Source organism: Caloenas nicobarica, chromosome 1 (assembly GCF_036013445.1).
Source record: "Caloenas nicobarica isolate bCalNic1 chromosome 1, bCalNic1.hap1, whole genome shotgun sequence".
NCBI classification, from domain to species: domain Eukaryota; kingdom Metazoa; phylum Chordata; class Aves; order Columbiformes; family Columbidae; genus Caloenas; species Caloenas nicobarica.
In genome coordinates this window covers 173,852,344-173,875,362 of record NC_088245.1, presented here as the reverse complement: position 1 = coordinate 173,875,362, position 23,019 = coordinate 173,852,344, and the positions used below count along the sequence as shown (strand labels likewise).

Here is a 23,019-nt window from a genome sequence, read left to right as displayed (position 1 = left end):
GACTCATTTTTTGCAGCATATGCCACATTTTTGCTCAGATAAGCTATATTCAACTGTTGAGTCCATTAGGTTAGCTAGGTAACTACTGGACTAGATGTCTTTCTTTAAATGAGTAAAATTAAATTGGACAAACTCTTATTAATAAACTAATACCTCACTGTAAAAACAAGGCTAAAATAGCTTCATCAATGCTGACTGCCTGCATTTTTAGGAAATAAAATTTGGCAAAATTGTTAAATTCTTTTGGACCTGATAACACAATACACAAAAATAATACTAAGAAATGTTATGGTAGTCTGAAGACGGTTACTAAAAATTTAGTAATCTTCCTCTTGCTTGCATGCTGTTTCTCTTCAGTTGCCAATTATAATATCTAAGAATTGTTCTTTTATTTTCAGAAACTATTTTCTAATACAATGTAGACATTTAAAAAGAAATCCCATTTTAAAAGGTCAAACAGCAGGGACAATACTCAGAATGTGGCAAAAAGCTTAGTAGAAGAATAACACTGGGTTTTTTTCCTTATTAAGCTTTTAACAAAAATGGTATTTCTGATATAAGACTGCTATGGTTCATTCCCCTTTGACACTACATCTTACTGAATACTTGGCAGTAATGGAAAACAAGGTTGAAATATTACATTGATAGTAAACTACAAACTTTAATATAAGACTAATTGACTATATTTGTTAAAAAGGCAAGGCATACCATAAAGTTTATCCATTTAAGCTGATTATTGCTATATAAGTCCTTGGCTGTTTTCAATGGTATACCAAGTATGTATAAATGTAGGAGAGTCTAAAAAGTAAAAGATTACTGAAGTGAGATAACTATACACAGAGAAGAACTTACATCAACAAAGTATGCATTTCAAAAACATTCATGTGGTTGCAAAATTCCCAAAAATAGGATCTGTGATCTCAGAATTAATAACGAAATATATTTTTTCTTATTTCACTAAACTTGTAATCATTTCTTCAGCTATTTGATAGGATTTTGAGATTAATAATTTTCCAAGATTCTGACAATACAGTCAGAACCTTGATGATTTCATGAACCAGAATTCAAAAATTAGTAAAAAAAGGAGTCCCAATCAGCTCAATTCAACACATTAATTTGAATCATTTAGTATCAGTTTTTGTAACACTTTTCAGGCTTTTAAACTACCTAATTATGAACTTTGAAGCAAAAATATTTTTTTTAAATGAGACTGTAGCCTTTTTGTCCATATGCCATACAGGATGCTTCAGTAATTTTGAAAATCTTCTTAATTATTCATTTTAAATCAATAAATCATGCAGTGGAATCACATTTTCCCACTATTTTTTTATAAAACATTATTTTCTTACTAGAATAGATTCATGGAAAATTTGTGTTAAACTCTGCTTTTGTGTACAGAAGTGAAACATCAAATCTTTTTTGCCTGACCATTCCATAATGAACTGAATTAGTAGAAAATGATCTCATTGTATATACAGGGATTATTTTTTTAACACGTTTTAGCCTGGATTAATTTTAAAACAAGCCTAAAGGAACTTGCTATTAGAACTGACTTTAAAAGCACACTTTAAAATCAGACATTATTATAAAAATTAGCATTAGAAGCAATTTGAAAGATAAAGTAAATTAGGGAATGAAAAAAATAATAATTTTGTAAGTTTTTTATCTTCTGTTATCATTTACTACACGAACCATAAGTTTAAAGTTTTAAACTTAATAACATATAGCTGGCCCAAATAAAAAAGTTTCCGAATGTTTAAAACAGTTGTCAAGAATACAATTAGTGGAAGCTGTCAGAGATTTATTTTTGAAGCTCTTGCTTGAGATTTCTGGTATGTTGTGTTTTGGTTTTCCAATTAGATCCATGTTTCCAATATTCTGAAACTTCTACAGTTCAGTGTGGAAATTTTTCAGACTTAAACTCTGAAACTTGTCTACTGTACATAACATGAGACGTGTGTGTTTGGTTAATTTTTTAACTTACATTTTTAGGCAGTTTCTGTTCCTTAAGAGAAAAAGAAATCTACAAAAGTGGAAAAGGAGTCATTAAAGCTGCTGCTTACTCTGAAAGGATGCTGGAATTCACTCTTTGACAGAAAGATTGCCTGTTATGGTAATGGTAAGGAATCTTAGATAAATAAAGTTTCACCTGCCTGTGAAGAGGAAATGTATTTTTCTGAGCTCCACCAAAGTCTCCTCCAAGGTAGTGTTTGTATGAGAAGACAAAAAGCAATATCATTATCTGTATTTCTTCCAGTAAAAAATGAGATAAATAATGAAGAAATAATAAAAAATGAAAATCAATACAAATTAGTGAGGTCCATCTACATGGTATTCGAATATGCTCAAGCATGCTGAGATACAGGTTTCATTACAGTGCTGTGGCCCCAACAGAAAAGTTTGGGACATATAATCAAAACATGACATTTGAATAGAGGCAGCACTACTTCTGAAATGAGAATACTTCATGGTTTCCCAGCTTGTCTATCTATATTCATATGCATAGAAACATACAAATGTGCATACGTTGAAATACATAGATTCTTCACCTTTTAACAACAAAAAAAGACATCTTGATATTTTTCTGCTTAATTTAGGACACAATCATACTTCCTTCAAAACTTTTAGCAGACAATGTTGCCTCCATAATACTAGTTAGAGCACCTATCATCAGCTTGTAACAGAATGCACAAACCATCTGTTCGGTGGGTTTTTTTTTTCAACTGCTGTTTTCATATGCTAACATAAAAAGCAAAACAAAATAAAAATCCTGACGTATATTTGAGCTTTTCCTATAGCACAGTAACCATGGGTGGCTCTGTTTAGACTACACAAGCAGGCCAGAGAGAAAAACAAGTCCCTGAAGAGTGAAGTTATTTGACTTCACCTTGCAAAATAACATATGCCTAGATACGCCTCTGTTGTAATATAACAATTAGTCTGCAGGGGAAAAAAAAAAAAAAAGAAGAAGAAAGAAAAAAAAAAGGAGTTCTTCCCAAGATTCATTTCTGATATTAATTAATCTGACTGGTTTTTAGTCTTCTATATCTTGAACTTTTTCACTGATCTTTTCAAAATGTTCTTGTGTCATGCACAGAGGAATTAATTTTAATACCAGACAAAAGATTTAAGAAACATCTGTATCAATTGTTAGCCACTGGAATTTGGAAAGAAACCTTCTGATGATATTTATCCTTCAGAAGGAAGCCTCTTAGAAGGAGATTCATAAGACATGGCAAATTCCTTCTTTTCTTAATTACTCACTGCCTTTTTTGCTATGTAATTCCCAATCACCACTACAAAGGAAACAAGACACTTCAGACAGTAACCTCCTTTAGTAGAAAACCATGTTTGATTCTGTGAGTTACACTCTGAATGCTGTGTACTCTCTCATTATGAAAGTATCAAGAACCCAGCACATAAAAAGACCTTATTTCAACTCTGAGCTTTAGTAATGCTTGAAGCCTGTCATGAGAACAGTGTCACCTGAAGAGAAATTGATCTAACAACTTAGATGGTGGTGAGACAGATGGTACTAAAGAATACTTAGTGCTATTAGGAAACTATACAAAACTATTTTTAAGTCTTTATTTGTATCTAATATACTATTTGTTTCTGGAAGCAAAAAAATCTAGTGATATTTTTTGCAGTCTTTTTAAGATGATACAAGGAGAAATATGATATTAAATGGGCTCATTGGGGGAATAACAACGAAGATGGCACACAAAAAAGGAACACACTAAATTTCATATAATTAAAATTTTAGAGTTTGAGGAACTAAATACACAAGTTTTGATTACACACTTTAACATCATTTTTATGAGTACTATGGATGAATTTTATTTTATGATAACATTTACTGGAGGAAGGTATAGGGTCTTGCCTTTAAGGACTCAGACTCAAACCAGCTAGTTTCACTTTATAAGTTTCCTCATGTAATTCAGTTATTTTTCCTTCAATGTTCTGTCTCAAAAAAACAAAAAACAACGACAACAAACAAACAAACAAACAACAAATACTAACCAGGTAACAATACTTGCATTTCTTTCCAATTAGTATAATTTCTTTAAACTCTAAGATTGTCATGAGTATGACTGTATGTTAAATGCCTGATATGATGGGGATTGATTTTGGTTATGTGTAGTTAAGAGATTCAAAGAATGTTGTAAAAATGGGATGGTAACAAAAAAACTTTTAATCCTTGCATGAAAGGTTAGAGTTTTTTTAAAACTCCTTGTCAGCATCTGTAGCCAATCTTTTCATAGAAAGATACTGACTGATAGTTTGTGAGAGATTATTTAATGCACTTTTCCTTCTTCAAGGCAAAAGGGCTGTCATGCTTAAACATGTCATGCTTGACAGACATATGTCTAACCCATTCTTCTAATCCTGGATATCAAATAGTCCACACCACCCCCAGGAAATTTGTGCCTGTGTGTAAGTATCCATAGAATCAATTTTTTACTGATCATCTCATGTGTGATTTAAATTCTTTAGATCTTTTCCAACTTTCCTTTCATAGGAAGAGTAGATGAATATTGTTATCAAATCTTAAAAAAAAAAAATCTCTTTCCTATGTTAATCTTTTTTTTTTTCTTGTACAATGTTTGCTAAAATTCTAGTGATTTTTCACCTAGAAGTTCTCCAAACAATCCATACCTTTCTTGACTGTCATGGACAGTACAGTAGAGCTGAGGCTCTACCAAAACTAGTCAGAGAAGATGAATTATTAAGTTATTTTGCAGGCTATGTATCTGTTTATATATTCCTATGACTAAATTTTAGCAGCAGTGTGGCTTTTACTTGCTATTTAGTAGCTGCAAAACTTCTGCAGAACTGCTACATAAACATTTGATCTCAATGGGTATCTCTGCTGATTATTCTTGTGACAGGATAGCAAGTTGAACTAGTCCATATTCATTTTTTCAGAGAATGTCTCTGGTTTTCCAGATTTATTAGTATTAGGGATGTTGGTTGATGAGAAGCTTAACATGAGCGGCCAATGTGTGCTTGCAGCCCAGAAAGCCAACCATATCCTGGGCTACATCAAAAGAAGCATAACCAGCAAGTTGAGGGAGGTAATTCTCCACCTCTCCTCTTGCAAGACCCAATCTGGAGTACTGCATTCAGGTCTGGGACCCCCAACATAAGAAGGACATGGACCTGTTGGAGTGAGTCCAAATGAGGGACATGAAGATGATCAGAGGACTGGAACACCTCTCCTATGAAGAGAGGTTGAGACGGTTGGGGTTGTTCAGTCTGGAGAAAAGAAGGCTCTAGGGAGACCTTAAAGCAGCCTTCCAGTACCCAAAGCGGGGCTAAAAGAAAGCTGGAGAGGCACTTTTTACAAAAGCATGTAGTGCTAGGACAAGGGGCAATGGCTTTGAACTGAAAGAGGGTAGATTTAGATTAGATGGAAGGAAGAAATTCTTCACCATGAGGGTGGTGAGGCACTGGAACAGGCTGCCTAGAGAAGTTGTGGATGCCCCATCCCTGGAAGTGGTCAAGGCCAGGTTGGATGGGGCTTTGAGCAACTTGGTCTAGAGGAAGGTGTTCCTGCACATGGCAGGGGGGGTGGAACTAGATGATCTTTAAGGTCGCTTCTAACCCAAACCATTCTACGATTCTATGATTTTGCATTCTAATTCTCTCCAGTAATGTATTTATGAATCCTCTAAGAATCTTCTCTTCATTTTTAAGAAGCACATGCTTTATTTCATTATTTAGTCATTAGTGACTAAAACGAAAGTACTGGGCCCAAAAAAAACATATGAAGAATGCCAACTGACACAACTATTGTTTCTAGTTTTGCATGTGAACAAGGCTTTCCTCTTGCATCCCTTTTATGACAGTTTTCATAAATTCCATCCCAGATGAACGGTGTACAGAAGCATTCACTTTCATCTAAATTTCAGTCCTCTCAAAGACTATTATATTTACAAATAAAAGTAATTAATCTTCTAAACTAAAATAACCAGATTCAAGATATGCAAAACTCAATTCAAGAGCATTAATTATAATCAAATACGTTGGTGAAGGTATTGTTGATTAACAAACAATTATTTATTGACGCTTTTTCTATTAAAAATCTTCTGAAATGTGGCAGCAGTTTGAAATCTTCACATCTGTCAATAGGTGCCTAAAAAGATTTTTAAAATTGTTCCCACTAACTGAAAATATTAAGAATTGTTTATTGCATATTCTTTACTTCTCTCTCCCCTCCTTTCTCCTTTCTCTTTTCTTGTTTAGAATCTTGTATATTTTGAAGTTGTGCTTACTATTGCTACTTTAGGGGTGTTTTTTTTCATTTCTTTCAGAGTTTTTTTGTTCTGAACTTCAGATAATGGATATAAAAAGTAGGTTGCAATTTTGGATAAATTAATAGTTAAAATTAAGACAAAACAACTGACAAACAAAAATTCAACTTGCATAAAATAAGCCAGCAGACCTTACATATCGAAGGTGCCTATTTAGCATGATGATTAGTACTATAAAATTCTGTGATAAATTATGTCATAAAAAATAATCTTTCAGACATTCACAAATTATCATATTTCAACTGCGAGCATAAAAATATAACAGTGTGTGTGGAGATTATTAATGAATGGATGTATGCTAATATTATTATAGATTTCAATTTATAAGTAGAGGAATAACAAGGAATTTAAGAAAAAGTGGTAAACCAGGTTGGCCTGAAGGCCTGGATTAGTGACACACCTAATCTGTCTAAAACATAAAAAGAACCTGCATCTCCATAGGCAGCTGGAATCTATCTAAAAATAGAAAGTTGAGTATCAGAAGTTAAAGTGTCACATATTCTTACAAATACAGAGGTCTTTTTTGCATGTTTTCTCCATACTTGAAGAAGAAATATAACACAATTTCTATGCCCTTAAAGAACTTCTTCATTGCTAAACTATAAGACATTCTGGGAGGAGACAGTTTCAACAAAACCACTCAGTACAACAAACCTACGCATTTGGTATGCATCCTGTATCCTCTCTCTTTACCTATTTCTACATGCTATATATAAGTATGAATCATTTACACACTTGAAGAATCACTACAAAGAATTAGGAGCAAAAATAGGATTCAGTCCTAGGACTATATTCAGCAAAGAGAGTATGAGTATGTGATTATACCTATTCAGATCAAAGGATCTTTGATTTGATTTGGTTTTGGGTTCCTCTTCCAGCTTTGGACAAAGCACCATTACAAAAATAGCAATAAAGATACCATACAGTCAAAGCAATGTTGTTTGATCATATGCTTAGAGACAGAGGAAGGATAAAAGCAGATGACAGGCAAATCCAAGTGTTATAAAAGGTTGAACACTTTAATGTTGATAAGACATAGTAAAACAGAAAACTTGGCCGATGCAGTTTGAAAAAGAATGAATGGCAGGTGATGCACTCCACACAGTGAACCCAGACATTTATTAGACAATAAAAAAACACCTTAAGATTGGACAAGCAATTCCGTGTGATAAAGATTACTGGTTTAGATTCAATAAATAATTTTTAAATGGCCTTTTGAAAAAGATTTTTCCATCTTTAAGACTTATGTTGAGATAATGGCAAATGCTGAAACAATGCCAAAGATCAAAATAAAACAACTCTTATTTTCAGTCAGATCTAATTTTAAATGTTTAATTTCTAATGTTCAGTTTTATTTTAAGCTGAAGCAAATATTTCCAAACTGTAGAATACACACCACATTGAACTGTCTTAATTCTATCTGCACATTTCTGTTGGTTTCTTTCTGAGAATCATATACTTATGCTCATCCTTTATTTTCCATTTTATTTCATTAATTAAAGTCAATATTTTTCATGTGAAAAATATAATTAGCATGAACTCCTGTAAATGTATATCCTTGGTCTGGAGTAAAAGCAGCTTCTGTATAGACACAAGCTTAGGATAAGTGCCTTCTGATTTCTGTAAGTTACCCTTAGGACTTACCATAAATCTTTTACTTTAAAGCCTCCAGACACATCAATCCAGGTGGGCCAAGTAGAATAGACCAAATTCCACATGAAGTAGTGAAAACAGAAATATAGAGATGAGATGTGCCTAAGAGAGTGAAAGGATGGATTCTGGATCCTAACTGCTAGAAAAGGTATATGTGAGACAACCAAAACATGGCAGGGAGATATGCAGTAAAGGACTGAAGAGTGAAGAAATAGGAGGTGTGATTAGCAATGCGGTGTGGTAAACCAGGCCACACATGACAATGACCTGCGTTGCTCTGAATACATATCTTTATGGCTATATAACTGTAACACTGTCTAAACTCACAGTAATCCTCAGCATTGCTAGTACAAATACACAAGACTTAAGGTGGAAATAGGACATATGGAATTATATACGTTACAGATAATATGGTATTTCTTGTAGTAGTAAAACAAATGAAAACCACAGGCAAAACCAACCTGATTACATTGAAAATATGTATTAAAATTTTCAGATAAATCTTAACATGAATTTTGGAGAAACTTACATTGTTTTGTTTATTATGGAGTGAAATGCTTTCTCTTCTTATTTTCTAATAAATTAGTGTTGTAAAAGTGTACATGATTATAATGTTCTAATTTGTTATTACAGTTAAAATTAACATTTTAAAAATATTTAGAAAAGCTAAAAATATTATTAGAAAAAGATCTAAACAAAATTTCAGTCTTAAGTAAAAGTTACAAAAAATCATAACATTTTAATATTTTGAATCTGCACTTGGCTTAAATTATTGGTAAGCTATGATTCTTTAAAATAAAAATCAGAAAATTTAGGCACTACTGAAATTATACTTTTGGCAAAGTTTAGGTTTGGGGATGTTGGTGTTTTTTTCAATATTATTGGGGATGACTCCATTGTTACTTACCTTTCTGTGAAACCTGCAGCAGTTCTCAACTTTTTAAAGGATAGATTTCCTTTCAGAAACTTTTGATGGCATACATCAAGCTATCTCCCTAGTGCAAATAGTTTATTTTAGGTCATCAGTAGTGTATTCTCAAGAATTTTTTCAAACAATACTGGGAAATTTGTATATGAGGAAATTCTACCAAAACACCACAGCATAATATTTAAGGAGCAGTTTTCACCTAAAAAAATGTAACTTTGAGATATAAAAGGAAAGAGCAATCTCTTAAGCTGCTTGCGACAAGGCATAAAAAAATGTGTCACAAGGATAAGAAGTAGCTTTTAGAAAGCAATGATCACGTGCTAAGAATATGTTAACCTATATGTAGTAGCACTGTCCTTATGAATTTAGCACAGATTCCAACCATATGCCCTAATTTTTTTCCATGTATACTATTTAAGTGAACTTCACTGCTCACAAAAATAGAATGGGGGAACCAACTATAATTCATTTATTAATAACTGTGCAAGAATTCAAAGATTAAAAGTATATGTATATGCATAAATATATAACATATGCATACGTATATGCATTCTACATATATATGTATTATGTTGTTTATATAGAGAAATGCAGTTAATACAGATTTAGATGTCTGTGTGCAAATATAGACCTATATATGTCCATACTATTATTATTACAAAATTGTTTTAATCAGAGGGGAAAAAAAAGATATTAAAGCCACCAGTATTTCTGGAGACTTACCTATAAAGATTCAGCATCAATTAGATTTTCCAGAGATAGCTGCTCTTCTCTGTACATGCTTTCTCTTTTACTATGGAAAGGCTGAACAGCATTTCTTTTTTATAATGCTGTTTGATGTTACCCTTAAGACAACCATAGTTTCAGAGGTATTTTAGTGATTTAGCTACTCTCTGTGATATTTCCATTGCCAATTCTTTTCTTCATGTTGAATCTTTTGGAAATATTCTGGCAAAACAGTGCAAGCATTTCTCAAAATAAGTCCGGAGGAAAAATATGTTGGTTTAGCCAATGTTTAAAGTACATGGATAACAGCAAGAAAAATAACTGTCAAGTCTTGCTTTCTAGTGGGTTTAGTGGACCCATGTTTCAGAGAAGCACCCTTACCTTTATTGGGATTGGAGATATGCTCTTTACTAATGCTATGAAAATCTACCAAGATTTAATTAATTCTGTCTGTCCTTTTATAACAGTTTGAATTTGCAATGTAGACTTCAAATTATGTTCATTTTGTCAAATTTATTTGAACATTAAATAATTAAATTGGACATTTACATCTGAACTAGCCACTTTAGACTCCTGTTACACTCAATGAAGAGAAATAGGCGTGTCTGGAAGACAATTCACCTTATTCTAAAATGTACACCTAAGAAAGAGATAAGATAAATCTCCATCACTGACAGAATGAATTACTCAAACTTACGTGTCTTACTGACCCATTAAACATAGCAAATGGTACCATTAACTTGGCAGCAGTGAGGAAACAGGTCAGAGGAACACAGTAAAACTGGGAGCTGGGGAGAAAACATAGGAATGCGAATTCTATTAAGATTCCATTAAAACTGACAAAGGAACTGGAAGAAGGTGTAAAGGACACTGAAATTCGAACATTAGGAAATTATGGCAGAGAAACAAAAAAATGAGAGGTCTGACAAGCTGTTAAGAACTGGGGGATAATTGGACTTGATTTGTGAAAGTATCTAGGAAAAGACACAGGAAAGAATGGACAGTTCTGCATTAAAGTAAGTAACCTGGTGGCAGATTGTAAGAGAAGCCAGTAAAATCAAGTAACACTGTCTGAATAAGGAGTCTAGAATTTGAATAAGGTGGCCAGGAATAGCTTGAGACTGTGGAAAGGAGAACAAAGCTAGGATAACATCCAGAAGAAGAATACAAATTTAAGTCAAAAATAGTTTAAAGAGTATAAACCAAAATGAAGTAAGTTTGGGAGCATCAAGAAGAAAAATGTATGAGTCTGTGTTTGCCACTGAGATCTCAAATGTAGCAGAAGATTCTGTAGACTTGCTATCCCTTTAGCTGTCATGTTCCCCAAACTTTCTGCAGAGAGAGTATACAATCACTGTTGTAATTATCCACACGGGAAATATGAACTTCCTTTTGCTCTCAGTTTTCTATCCGTGCAAGTGGCAGCGATTTATAGAGTGAATCCTCGTTTCAGTCCTGCATCCTAGTGGTGGACAAAAGAAACAACAGCACATGAAGTGACGTGTGTTCTGGAAGTAGTAAAGCCAAAGCCTGAACAATTAGGAAATTCAGGAATTAGATTTTTTTTGTAAATTTAACTGAATTCCATCTATATATACATACAATCTTTAGCTATATGATCATGCACTATTTTTATCACCAGATTCTTTTGCATTTCATGCACAGAGCATACATCCCCTGAGAATGAATTAGAACTTTAGAGGAGAAAGGTCTGTGGTCTGTGTTGTGTAAGAACTCTGCCTCTTTTCTTGTGAAAGGCAAAAGTATAAGTATAAAAGCATAAAAATTATATAACCATTTTTAAATGTTTCATAATCAAGTTGAAAAGATGGCTCACGGTAAAGACAAATGAATTATTCTCTTCGGATTCCATAACCTAGAAATGCAGAGTTGCATGATCTGTATTCCACCTCTAGCATTAAATTATATTCCTAACACAGCAGTCCATATGAGACAGCCAGGTCAACGGAAAATGTAAGCAGCCATAAATTTGGCATCTATAGTATCAAATTCTAGGATCTGGCTATCACAGTAGTAGCCACAGTTCATGTTTTGATACCTAAACAGTACCAAGAGCATAGCACCTCAGAAAGGCCATAGCCATGTTCAGTCGAGAAAATACTTCAAGGTGTGAGAGTTCACAAGGTAGACTAGGGAAGGTGTCTTGATTCCCCTCTGTTTGCAGCCTCCAGTACTGAAGTCAAAGCTGTAAGCGGGAAACTCCATTTACTTAGAAACCAGAAACCTCTCCAGATTAGACACATACACAACCGTAAATCAAGCACTTAAACTGTAAATTTTGATATCAATTTTATCTACATTTTCTAAAATGATCAAAATATTTTCTCATTAAATTAGAAAGCTGCGCTGAAATTCTTGTTCATCCTGATGGGTTTCAAACTCTTAACTTTCTACAGCACCATTCTAACCACAAGGTGGTGGATTGATAAGAGAAAAGGAGGAAGACTTGGAAGTGAGAAAGACTAAAGGGCAAAAGCATCAAAATGCAAGATTTGAGGGGTCAAAATGGAAAAATACAATAGAAATGCTTATCCAACAGTTTTGATTCTTTAGCTAAAAATATACATTTTTATGTTCCTGATCCTACCCTGATCATTACTATTATTTCTTGTCAAATAATGATTTGATGTAATTTAAATAAATATTTTTGAGCGTAGAGTCTTGTAAACCAAATTGCTCAGTTAATGTTGGGATTACAAAATTATGTTCTCACTTTTTAACCTTTTGGACTCACATTAATTCTGATTTTTTTATTTCCCAGTCACAAATTCAACAGAAACAGAAGAAAATGCTTTTTCCTCATTAATTTTTCCAGTGAAACAAGATATGAGTGTGAAACTCTACTGTGTGAGGAAGGGACAGAACTCAGCCCTTTCACTTCTTGCTTTACAGTACACTATTATACAATATCTAATAGAGGGAGGACTTGCCACCTTCTTTCAGAAGCTGTATTTTCAAAAACTTCTATACTGCCAGTGCTTGTTTTATGTGGGTTAGGCATATCTACCATATCCTTCCTGGAGATGTCTCTTAAACAAAACATTAACTGAATCTTGTGTTCATCATTCCTCCTGCACACAGGCAGAGGAGTCTGCGACTGGTTTGAGGAAGGGCTCATCATTTACGGGTGTACCTGAGAACACAGAAAGTAGTAGGAGCAAAACGTTACATGCTCTGAAAACAGCAATTCAACTCTCTTTCACTTTATCTCACTCTGTTTTGCTCCTCCATTGTAAAACAGGGTGGTTGTAAGGATAAACGCATGAACGGTTTGTGAGGCATGTACTGAGTGTACCTCATAGCCTTTTATGAAGACATAACGAGGTGGCTAGATGACGGCAGAGCGGTGGATGTGGTCTACCCTGACTTCAGTAAAGCATTTGACACAGTCTTCCACAGCATCCTTGCTGCTAAACTGAGGAACTGTGGTCTGGATGATCGGGTAGTGAGGTGGGCTGTGAACTGGCTGAAGGAAAGAAGCCAGAGAGTCGTGGTCAATGGGGCAGAGTCTGGTTGGAGGCCTGTATCTAGTGGAGTGCCTCAAGGGTCAGTACTGGGACCAGTATTGTTCAATATATCCATCAATAACTTGGATGAGGGAATAGAGTGCACTGTCAGCAAGTTTGCTGATGACACCAAGCTGAGAGGAGTGGCTGACACGCCAGAAGGCTGTGCTGCCATCCAACGAGACCTGGACAGGCTAGAGAGTTGGGCAGGGAAAAATTTAATGAAATATAACAAGGGCAAGTATAGAATCTTGCATCTGGGCAGGAACAACCCCAGGTTCCAGTATAAGTTGGGGAACAACCTGTTAGAGAGCAGTGTAGGGGAAAGGGACCTGGGGATCCTGGTGGACAGCAGGATGGCCATGAGCCAGCACTGTGCCCTTGTGGCCAAGAAGGCCAATGGCATCCTGGGGTGTATTGGAAGGGGGGTGGTTAGTAGGTCGAGAGAGGTTCTCCTCCCCCTCTACTCTGCCCTGGTGAGACCTCATCTGGAATATTGTGTCCAGCTCTGGGCCCCTCAGTTCAAGAAGGACAGGGAACTGCTGGAGAGAGTCCAGTGCAGGGCAACAAAGATGATTAAGGGAGTGGAGCATCTCCCTTATGAGGAAAGGCTGAGGGAGCTGGGTCTCTTTAGCTTGGAGGAGACTGAGGGGTAACTCCATTAATGTTTATAAATATGTAAAGGGTGAGTGTCACGAGGATGGAGCCAGGCTCTTCTCAGTGACATCCAATGGTAAGGCAAGGGGCAATGGGTTCAAACTGGAACACAAGAGGTTCCATTTAAATTTGAGAAGAAACTTCTTCTCAGTGAGGGTGACAGAGCACTGGAACAGGCTGCCCAGGGGGGTTGTGGAGTCTCCTTCTCTGGAGACATTCAAAACCCGCCTGGACACCTTCCTGTGTAACCTCATCCGGGTGTTCCTGCTCCCGCGGGGGGATTGGACTAGATGATCTTTAGAGGTATACAAATCTAAATTAATAAAGTAGAATACACTTGTTACCCAACCATCCTCTCTCATTGAATAAATTCCATAATATCTAACAGAATATCAAAAGTCAAATTAAGAATTCAAGTTCATTCAGCTAAATGTTTAACTTAGATGTGAAAACAGAGTAACTAGAAATCCACAAATAGCCAAAACCAGGAATTCTGCACATGAAATAGGCTGAAAAAGGATTCCAGTACAGAATGAATGTATCAAGCAGATGGGAGCAACCAGAAAACAAACAAACAAAGAAACAAACAAACTCCACCTCTTTTGGGGATGCGAGGATCCCAAGCAGAAGCCAAAGAAACAGAAAAACTGTGATTTCCACTTGTACATACATATTAATAGTAGAAACAACAAATTTACTAATGCCAAGTATAAAAGCAAAGCTGCCTTGTTGACTTGCTCCTCATATTACGTCCTACTGCTGGGTTACTAGCTAATACTGCCCAGAGATCTCCTGCTCACGACATCTGAAATATTGTGGATGTGGTCTGTATTGGGACATATCCAAATGTTGAATTCTCATCATTTTCACAAAACAAAAATTTGTTTTCTGAATACTCCTAAACTATTAAAGTAGTTGTTAAATACGTACAGGATAAAATATTAAGGAGAGCCAGGAGTTAACAATTTTACACTCCCTGTACCAAATATCCAGGTGTATGCATAAAGGCTTGGTGGAAGTTCCACATATTTGTCTGTTTATGTATTTGGCGGTATCTATCATTCCAGATTGAACAGTAGTTTACATATCCTATAGCAGTAATAAAGTAAAGAAGTAGGCACCATTCACAAAAAGATTAATTTCTACAGAAGTAGTGAGATATAACTTGTCAGGGCATTCATTAGAAGACTGTTGGACTACAGAGCTTTCAACTACAGCACTGCCATTTTTGCAGCACTTGGCCATCTCTTGCCATAGCATTCAAAATTCATACACGTGAATGAAAGCTTAACATACTCAAAAGTTATACGTACATGTATGCTTATCTATAGCTATACTAATGCAAGCAAATGCACAGTGCTATCTTTTTAACTAACAAAATATTTAATACCATATGCTTTACTTTCACTATGAAGAACACAAACTATTCTTTTCTGTTTAGAAATAGAATTATACATTTTCTCTCATAGAAAAAGTAATATATGACAAGGGAAATGAAATTTTTTTAACCATAGGGAGGCAGGGGTAAGCAGAGTTAAACCAATGAAGCGTTTTATCCTCAGGATTATCTGCATCACTGTATTTCTGGAAGCTCTATGTTAGCTACATTTCCCTCTTCTAATGATTTCAATTTATGTTTGGGCTGCAGGAGAGCAGGGGAGGGGGGCAGGGATCGAGAAAGAAAAGCAATTCAACATGAAAATAAGTTTCATATGAATCACAAGCACCTGGATGTTTCTTTTTCTTAAATCTTCTCTGGTGTCATTCAGTTCATGACTCACAAATTCTTATTTTTCTCTCAGATAGGCTGTGACAAGATTTAGTAGCCGACTTCCAGGAAAGCAGGCGTTTTTACTTTTGAGCTTTCTCCTGGCATCCCAACACTCCGAACACCACCACCTCCCGCTAGCATTTTAATGAACTTCTGAGAAAGTTGGGTGGCGACGATCCCCAGCGCGGAGCGCCGGCTTTGAGAGGCGCTTTGAGAGGTGCTCCGTGGGCAGGGGCAGGGCAGGGGTGGGGGCACGGATAAATGCAGGACAGGGATAAAGGCAGGGCAGGACAGGGCATGACAGGGGTAGGGGCAAGGCAAGGGCAGGGGCAGGGGCAAGGGCAAGGGCAAGGCACGACGGGGCATGACAAGCATAGGGGCAGGGACAGGGCAGGACAGGAGTAAGGGCAGGGGTGCAGCATCCCCTGCCCGCGGCACCCCGACCCTGAGGCTTGCCGGCCTCACCCGGGACCCTCGGGCAGCCCTCCCCGCACAGCGGGGCGCCCCTCCGCCCCCAAACTCTGCCATTTCAAACGGAAGAGCCCTCCTGTTCCCAGGCCCCACTACCCTCCCGCACACTTGCCCATCTGCGTTCCCACTCCTGTCACTGTCCCCCGCGGCCGTGGGGCGAGGACCTCCCAGCGCTCCCCCGAGCCGCGGACGCCGCGCAGGTTGCGCCGGGGCCGCCGCGCTTCCCTACCTGTGCCCGTCTCCGTCACCTGTTGCCCGGCTGCCTCCATCCGCGCAGCCCCCCGGCGCCTCCTCCCGCTCCGGCGGCGCCAGAGGCTTCTCGGGCTCCCGTGCCACCTCCATCCCGCCGGGCACCGCCTCCTCCTCCTCCTCCTCCAGGGACTCCACGTAGAAAACGGTGCGGGGCGGCGGCGGCCCCGGCCCGTGCCCGTGCCCCAGCCCGTGCCCCCCGCCCGGCCGGCCGCCGGCGGGCAGCAGCGTCCCGTTGGGCGGGCTGGCCGTGGTGGCCGCCGAGGAGGAGGCAGAGGCGGCGGATTTCTTCCAGAAGACGCTGTTGCCTCTCTCCTGGCTCTTCAGCAGCCGGCTCTGGCTGGGCCCCCAGTGCTCGAAGCTGCTGTCGGGCGGCAGGCAGCCGCCCCCCGCCGGGCCGCCCGCCGGCGAGGGGTGGCTGAACAGTTTCCAGCGGAGGCGCAGGATGTGCTTCACGTCGAAGTCTTTCCTGCCGGAGCCGGACATGGTGCCGCGGCGGGCGGGGAACGGGCGCGGGCTGAGGCGGGACTCACGGCGACCAGGCAGGGCCGGGCGGCGGCGGCGGCGGCGGCGGCGGCGGCGGCAGCGCGGGGCGGCCCCGCTCCCGGCAGCGGCGGCTCCTCCGGGCAGCGCTGCGCCTGCAGGACGAGGGCTGGTAGCCGCCAGGAGGAGGGAGATGCGCGCACACACCAGTGCAGGAGAGAGGGAGGATGGATGGAGTGATGCTCAGCGCCGAGAGGAGGTAGAGACACCCGGCAGGGAAGAGAAAGAGGGAGAGATGCCCAGAGCTGACGAGAATTGCACGGTGATCAGTGGAAAGGGGAGGAGAGAGAGGCAGAAATGAGAGACACCTCTCAGGGGAGACAGGCACTTGCGAGGCAAGAGCGGGTGAGGGATGCTGCGAAGACACGCTAATCTGATTAACGGGGGAGCTAGCGGAGCTACAGCCTAGAGAGGACCGGCGGCGGCAGCAGCCACATTGCGAAGCAGGTGGCTCTTCCTCAGTCTCTCAGAGCTCCGTGACCGAGTGCTGCCGGAGAGGGAAAAGTCACCTAGCAGCCTATCTCCACCTCCCTCCTTCCCATCCCATTTCTCAGGGGAGTCCCGTGCCTGCAGTTACCTGGGATGGCAAAGCCTGAGAGCTGGCACGGAGAGAAATCGGGGCTCCTTTATATACACTGTACGTAGGAGAAAAAAAAGAAATCACGTCCGTGAGGCTGTCAAGGTCCTCACTGTACAATTTTCTATCTATCTCAGTGCCTCTCACCAAGCCGCCCCCTCCCCTGCATGTGACGCAGATGTTCTCTGGGGCCGTCAGTGTGAAGAGACGGAAAAAAAAAAGATGCTTCAGTCTTCTTCATGCAAGTAAGTCGGCAGGTCACTAACTGTTCCTCATAGCCTCCTACTCCCCTTTCTCTAGTGCCAGTCTTCTCTTCTTGGTATTTTGGTTCTGAGTCTATGTAATGCTGGGAGCAAAATAAAGAGACACAGGAAATGCAGCAGCAGCAGTAAATACAAGAGCGTGAATTATAAGGGTACAAACTTAATAGACTGCATGCAGACTGGATGAGGTTACAGGTTAGCGATTTATTCTGCAGGCTCCATTCATTAGCCTGTTGGCTCAGTGTTGCTGTACCAGTAGAAAACATTGGGTAGAGGGACAGTGTGTCAAGCAGAAATAGCACCGCACATCTGCTTCTTACCTTTTATATCTGCTCTTAATGCAGTCTGACAGTGCTAAACCCAAGGGAAGGTCCTTCACAACAGAGAGATCTGCTTAGGAACATCTGCCCACTTGGGAGAAGTGTCATGAAGTACACTGTGCACCTGGGACATAATTACAGAATTAAAAGATTCATAGTGAAATGTACGAGAGAGATAGAGGGGCAAAACTGCACTGCATGTGATCACCTGCTAGCTCATAAATCCCCATGCATGAAAAGTTGCTGGCAATAAGATGATATACAGAATGCCTGCAATCCACCTGTACCTTAGAAAAAAGTGGTTTAGAAGATTTATCCTTAGGAAAATGGTGAAAAAGATTGTATTTTCCCCTAGGTACTCTTTGCATTGACCAGCTTTACCCATACACTTGTGAGCTATTAAAAGTTTGTTATACTGACTCTTTGTGAATTCAGGAAATAAAGCTGAAGGAATTCTTTCCTGCAAGCTGGAATGTTTTAATTCCTCATCATAAAACACTATGGCTTGGAAATCCCTCCAGAGAAACACAAAAGTCAAAGATTAAGTCACAATTTTATTACTTTTTTATTTAGTTGATCACTGAAGTATATTGCTGTTTTATTTAGTTTATCACAGAAGTAGTGCTTCTGGGTATAAACCCATATTAGGTTTCATGGTTTAATGTTGATAAAGTTCAAGATTTAACAGAACAAGAATTTCAGACACAAAGTTCTACTTTCAAGGGAAGAAAAATTGCCACTGTGCATTTTAAATATTGATTTACGCCACAACAGTTGGACTGCAAACTCTCTAGTGTCTTGATTTTGCTCTCAGTATTCAGTGATAAAAAAAGACAAAAAACATTCTAAAGCAAATAGAAGAGACAGTTCATTTTTATCCAGGATCTGATCTGAGCAAATATGTGCTGCTTGGGAGAGCAGTGGGAAGAAAAGCCATAAACATATGACATAAACGTATGAACAGAAGTGAAAATACACATCTCTAAGTTGTTGTAGGGAAACATCTTGATGCCTAACAGACTTCTATCTGCACCTTGCATGTCCCATGAAGTGTAGCCAAGATAATAATAAACATGGGTAATCTGTCCCGTGTCTGCTGATTGCACACTGGAACATAGTATATGGCATTGTGGCTTTGTTTATTAAACAGCATGTTTTTGAACTTCCTCACCTGTTGTAGTTTCCCCAGATTATTCATAATCACTCAAATCTTGAATAACTTTACGAACTTTGCTGGAAAGTGCTCATGGCTCTTTTTTCTTTGCCTATTAGTTAGGCAAAGGGATGAAAGTGGTTCATCTTTATGTCCCTGTTATGAGTCAGGTTCCTGACACTTTCTCTTTGTATTTTTATCTTTCTAATGCTCTTCAAATGAATTAAATTCACATAGTCATGTCCCTAAGGAAGTCTCATACTCATGTTTTGTAGGAAAAGTTGCCTAGGGATATATATCATTTTAATAAATTCTCCAAGCTCTTTCAAAGCGAAGAACCTTGAAGTAGGTAACCAAACTAGTCAGATTTTATTCTTTTTCCCTTCTTTCCTTTGTAAAGCTTTCGAGTGTTGTTTATTTTTAGGTTTCAGATGTTTACATTAAGGTGTTTACATGTCATACCATGTACCCCAGGGAGAGCTGGTGGATCAGGAATAAAGTTAAGTTGTTCCCTGACATAGGTGCAGTTATCGATAGGTAAAACAAGCAACAGAGGAACCATAATGCAAAGTAATTTGGTAACTGTACCCTTCAGGTTATGAATAGTCCTTATCTATGTGAGTCTTCACCTTACATTTACATAAAGTCAAAAGATATAAAGCAAGACTGAAAGTGATAAGCATATGCGTTACTGTGGAATGGTAGCTATTAATAAGAGAAGGGATATACCTCTTAGCAAGTTAAAAGTATAACGGGTAATTTTGTTACTGAATTTTAACCTGATGTATTTTTAATTCGGAATATACTACATTTTGATGAAAAGAAGAAAAAAAGAGATATCATTGTGCTTTGGATAAGGATGATACTAGAATGAATGGTTTTAAAACAATTCCCACCTGAATGTGGTAATTCATACTTGAGTGAATGAACATGTACTTCAGCGATAAAGATGCTGATTTTGTGAGTGGTTAATTATACATTCAGAAGGAAGAATCTGAGGGTGTTAAAAAGATGCTGTGAAACAGATCCATAGAATACTCACACCAAAGAGAGCAGAGAAATAAATTGATGGAACTGGACATCCACTGAGAGATCAAAACTTACTGAAGAAAGTGTCAGTATGCTAAGTGATACACAAATAAATAATGTATTAGACTTATTCTTTAAACTTTTGTTGTGTATAAAGCCTTTGAACAAGCTTTATGAAACGTAGATATATCCTGAATTGGTTTTGATAAGTAAACTATGAAACACTGGGAAAATATTGTACTAGTAAGAAACTAAACTGTCATTTTGTATATAATGTATACATATAATATTGTGGCCTTATTGTGAGTCTGGAAGGGGAATTTCAAGTTGTTGAGCTGATTTTCCTCCCATAACAGTATAGGTAGACAAATTTAAAATACTGCAACTATGTCTACAATTATTGAATATGATTGTTTTCTAATGCAAGAAGGGAATTACGAAAACAGACAAACAGTAAACCACTTGCCAGCTCTTGTGGGTTTTTTTACTTTGTAGTGAGTTTTCAACTGAGATTGAACTTTTGAGAATGATTTTGCCTTCTGATAAGATAAAAGATCAAATGATGTTATTTCTCAAAATTAACGACAAGTTAGAAAAGCACAGGATAGATTTCTGTAAGCATGGTGACATGACCAGCTGCATTTATTTCAGAGGGTAACAGAAATTACTTCCCCATAGTTGTTGTTTACTGCCTCCTTAGCAATGCCAGATAAAATAATGATATATGAATTGCCCGCAGTGGTGATTTGAACATATACATTTCATTCTTCATTGCAGGAGCCTAGAAGAGCACAGTCAGTTATCTTATATGTGCTTGAGGGACAGTCACTTCTTAAACCATTTCATTACAGTAACAAGCAGTTGTATAAACAGACCCTAAAGCAGTTTTTAAATGATCAGAGAATTTCACTTAAGAAGTGTGAATGCTGCATGATTTGTCATGGATAACGATTCACAACTAAACTAAGGCTAGAGAACATAAAATTATGAAACCAGAGAAATAAATATTAAATTTAGAAAAGTAGGAGAATTATAGAATATTAAGGTTCTTCAATTACAAAATCAGTCGCCACAGGTTTTCTGTTTGCAACGGTTGTCAGCTCTCTTGAGAAACACATAATTTTGATCTGCAGTTCCCAAGCTGGCTATAGACTACCCTTATTTGAAAAACATCATGCTTTCTTTCCCAAATTATGGTCAAGAGAAACAGCTGAACTCCATCTCATACAGGTATGTCAGAGCACATACCTTTGTGCTCTAATGCTTTATTCCACATTATGTCCTCAGACTTCACCATTTGGAAGCTGCTCATCTGTCCCATTTGCTGATTCATGTAGAAACTATTCCTATCTATCTTAGGTCGTAGAATTTCTTATTAAAATCACTATGTTGTTTTGTTTTGATTTAAATCTAACACTTTTAGCAGTGCTTCTGTCAATGATAACTTATCAGTCTCTCTTCTCTGTGGAATTTCTGGTGATACAAAGAAAATAAGATCTTTTTTTCCTAGCTAGATTCAATAATAGTTGTGATCATTTTTTCTGTGACTCAGAACCTTCTTAGAACTGGTTTACTTTCATGTTCTGTTCAAAAAAGATGCAGTTTCGTGCTGATCTTTTATTTAACATCTATTTTTCAATCCGAAGTAAAAACTTCTTTCAAATATTATATATTAGCAAATGACAACAATGGAGATACCCATAGTTTGCAAAATGGGCTGTATAAAAAGAGAAATATTTACCAGAGATATGATTACCACTGCACATATACTAGTAAATTAAATTAGACTTCATTAAATTAAACAGGGCGAATGGAACTGGCATAAGATGGTCAGTACTGATAAGGCATTATCACAATCTCTAAAATGGTTTTGAGTTGTACAAAGTAGCGTCTCGTGAACTAGTTCAGGAGTTAGCAAGTCAGGACACATACTCAATAGGCACTTTGGGTGTAGCCAGTGTTTTTGAGGATAAAAGCATTTAACCATGTGGATGTAAATTGTGCCATGCCTTTTGGCCTGAGTTCCAGAGCTGAACAGAGCAGAGAAGAGCCACTGGGTGATTTTGTTTACTGTTCTAGACATGACCTTATGATGCTTGTATTTCAGTTTATAGGCTCTTTTGAAGTTAAAAAGTGAATTATTTCAGGGGGTTTTCACCCTTGAAAACCTTTTAGTATTTGAAAGAAAACAAAAGACTTCTAGACTTCTCTTAAGAACAGACATCAGTTGGGATAACAGCAGATTTGTGATGCCACATCATTGGAGAAGTTAACTTTTGAGTAACTTTGTTTTCAAGTTGATATGTTCTTCTCCAGCGTTTGAATAAGCAGCAATCTTAATTCATGTCAGAAGACACTGGGATGTAGTAAAGTGAATACAGGCGAGTCACTGAGAATGAAGGGAAGAAGTTGGCTGATTGATATGAACAGTAAATATGTTTTTGGTATTCACCCACAACTGATAAGAGGTATTTTGTAATGTCCCTCTGTGGATAGGTTGTTTTAAAAGGAATGTGGTTTTTGTTTTTTGTTTGGTTGTTTGGCTGGGTTTTTTTGGTAAATCTGACTTATAATTTAATTTATTGCTTTATTTTATAAGAAAACTTACTATCCCTATAGAATTTAGCTTTAAAAACCAAAATGCTTTATCCAGGTAACAGGATATTGGATTATTTTAAAGAATCTTCTCTGACAATATTATTTACCTTCTAAATGACAATCTTCGTAATCAGAGTAGAAAAACAAATAAGTGGAAAGTAGAAAATATCAACTGTACTACAACATATATAGGCTGTTTTATTTTGAGGAATACTAAATGAACAGCATGTAATTGCT

At 37.8% G+C, this 23,019-nt stretch overlaps 1 protein-coding gene across 2 annotated transcripts in view; it reads right to left on the bottom strand.

Annotated features, from left to right (window-relative positions):
• The window catches only part of KLHL1 (kelch like family member 1), a 217,770-nt gene extending 200,985 nt beyond the window's left edge, over positions 1-16,785 (bottom strand). For both annotated transcript variants that reach the window (XM_065643285.1, XM_065643294.1), the window contains exon 1: positions 16,280-16,785. In XM_065643285.1, coding sequence (XP_065499357.1) covers positions 16,280-16,785 — 506 coding nt within the window. The remainder of the gene's footprint in view (positions 1-16,279) is intronic.
• Positions 16,786-23,019: the final 6,234 nt, after the last annotated feature.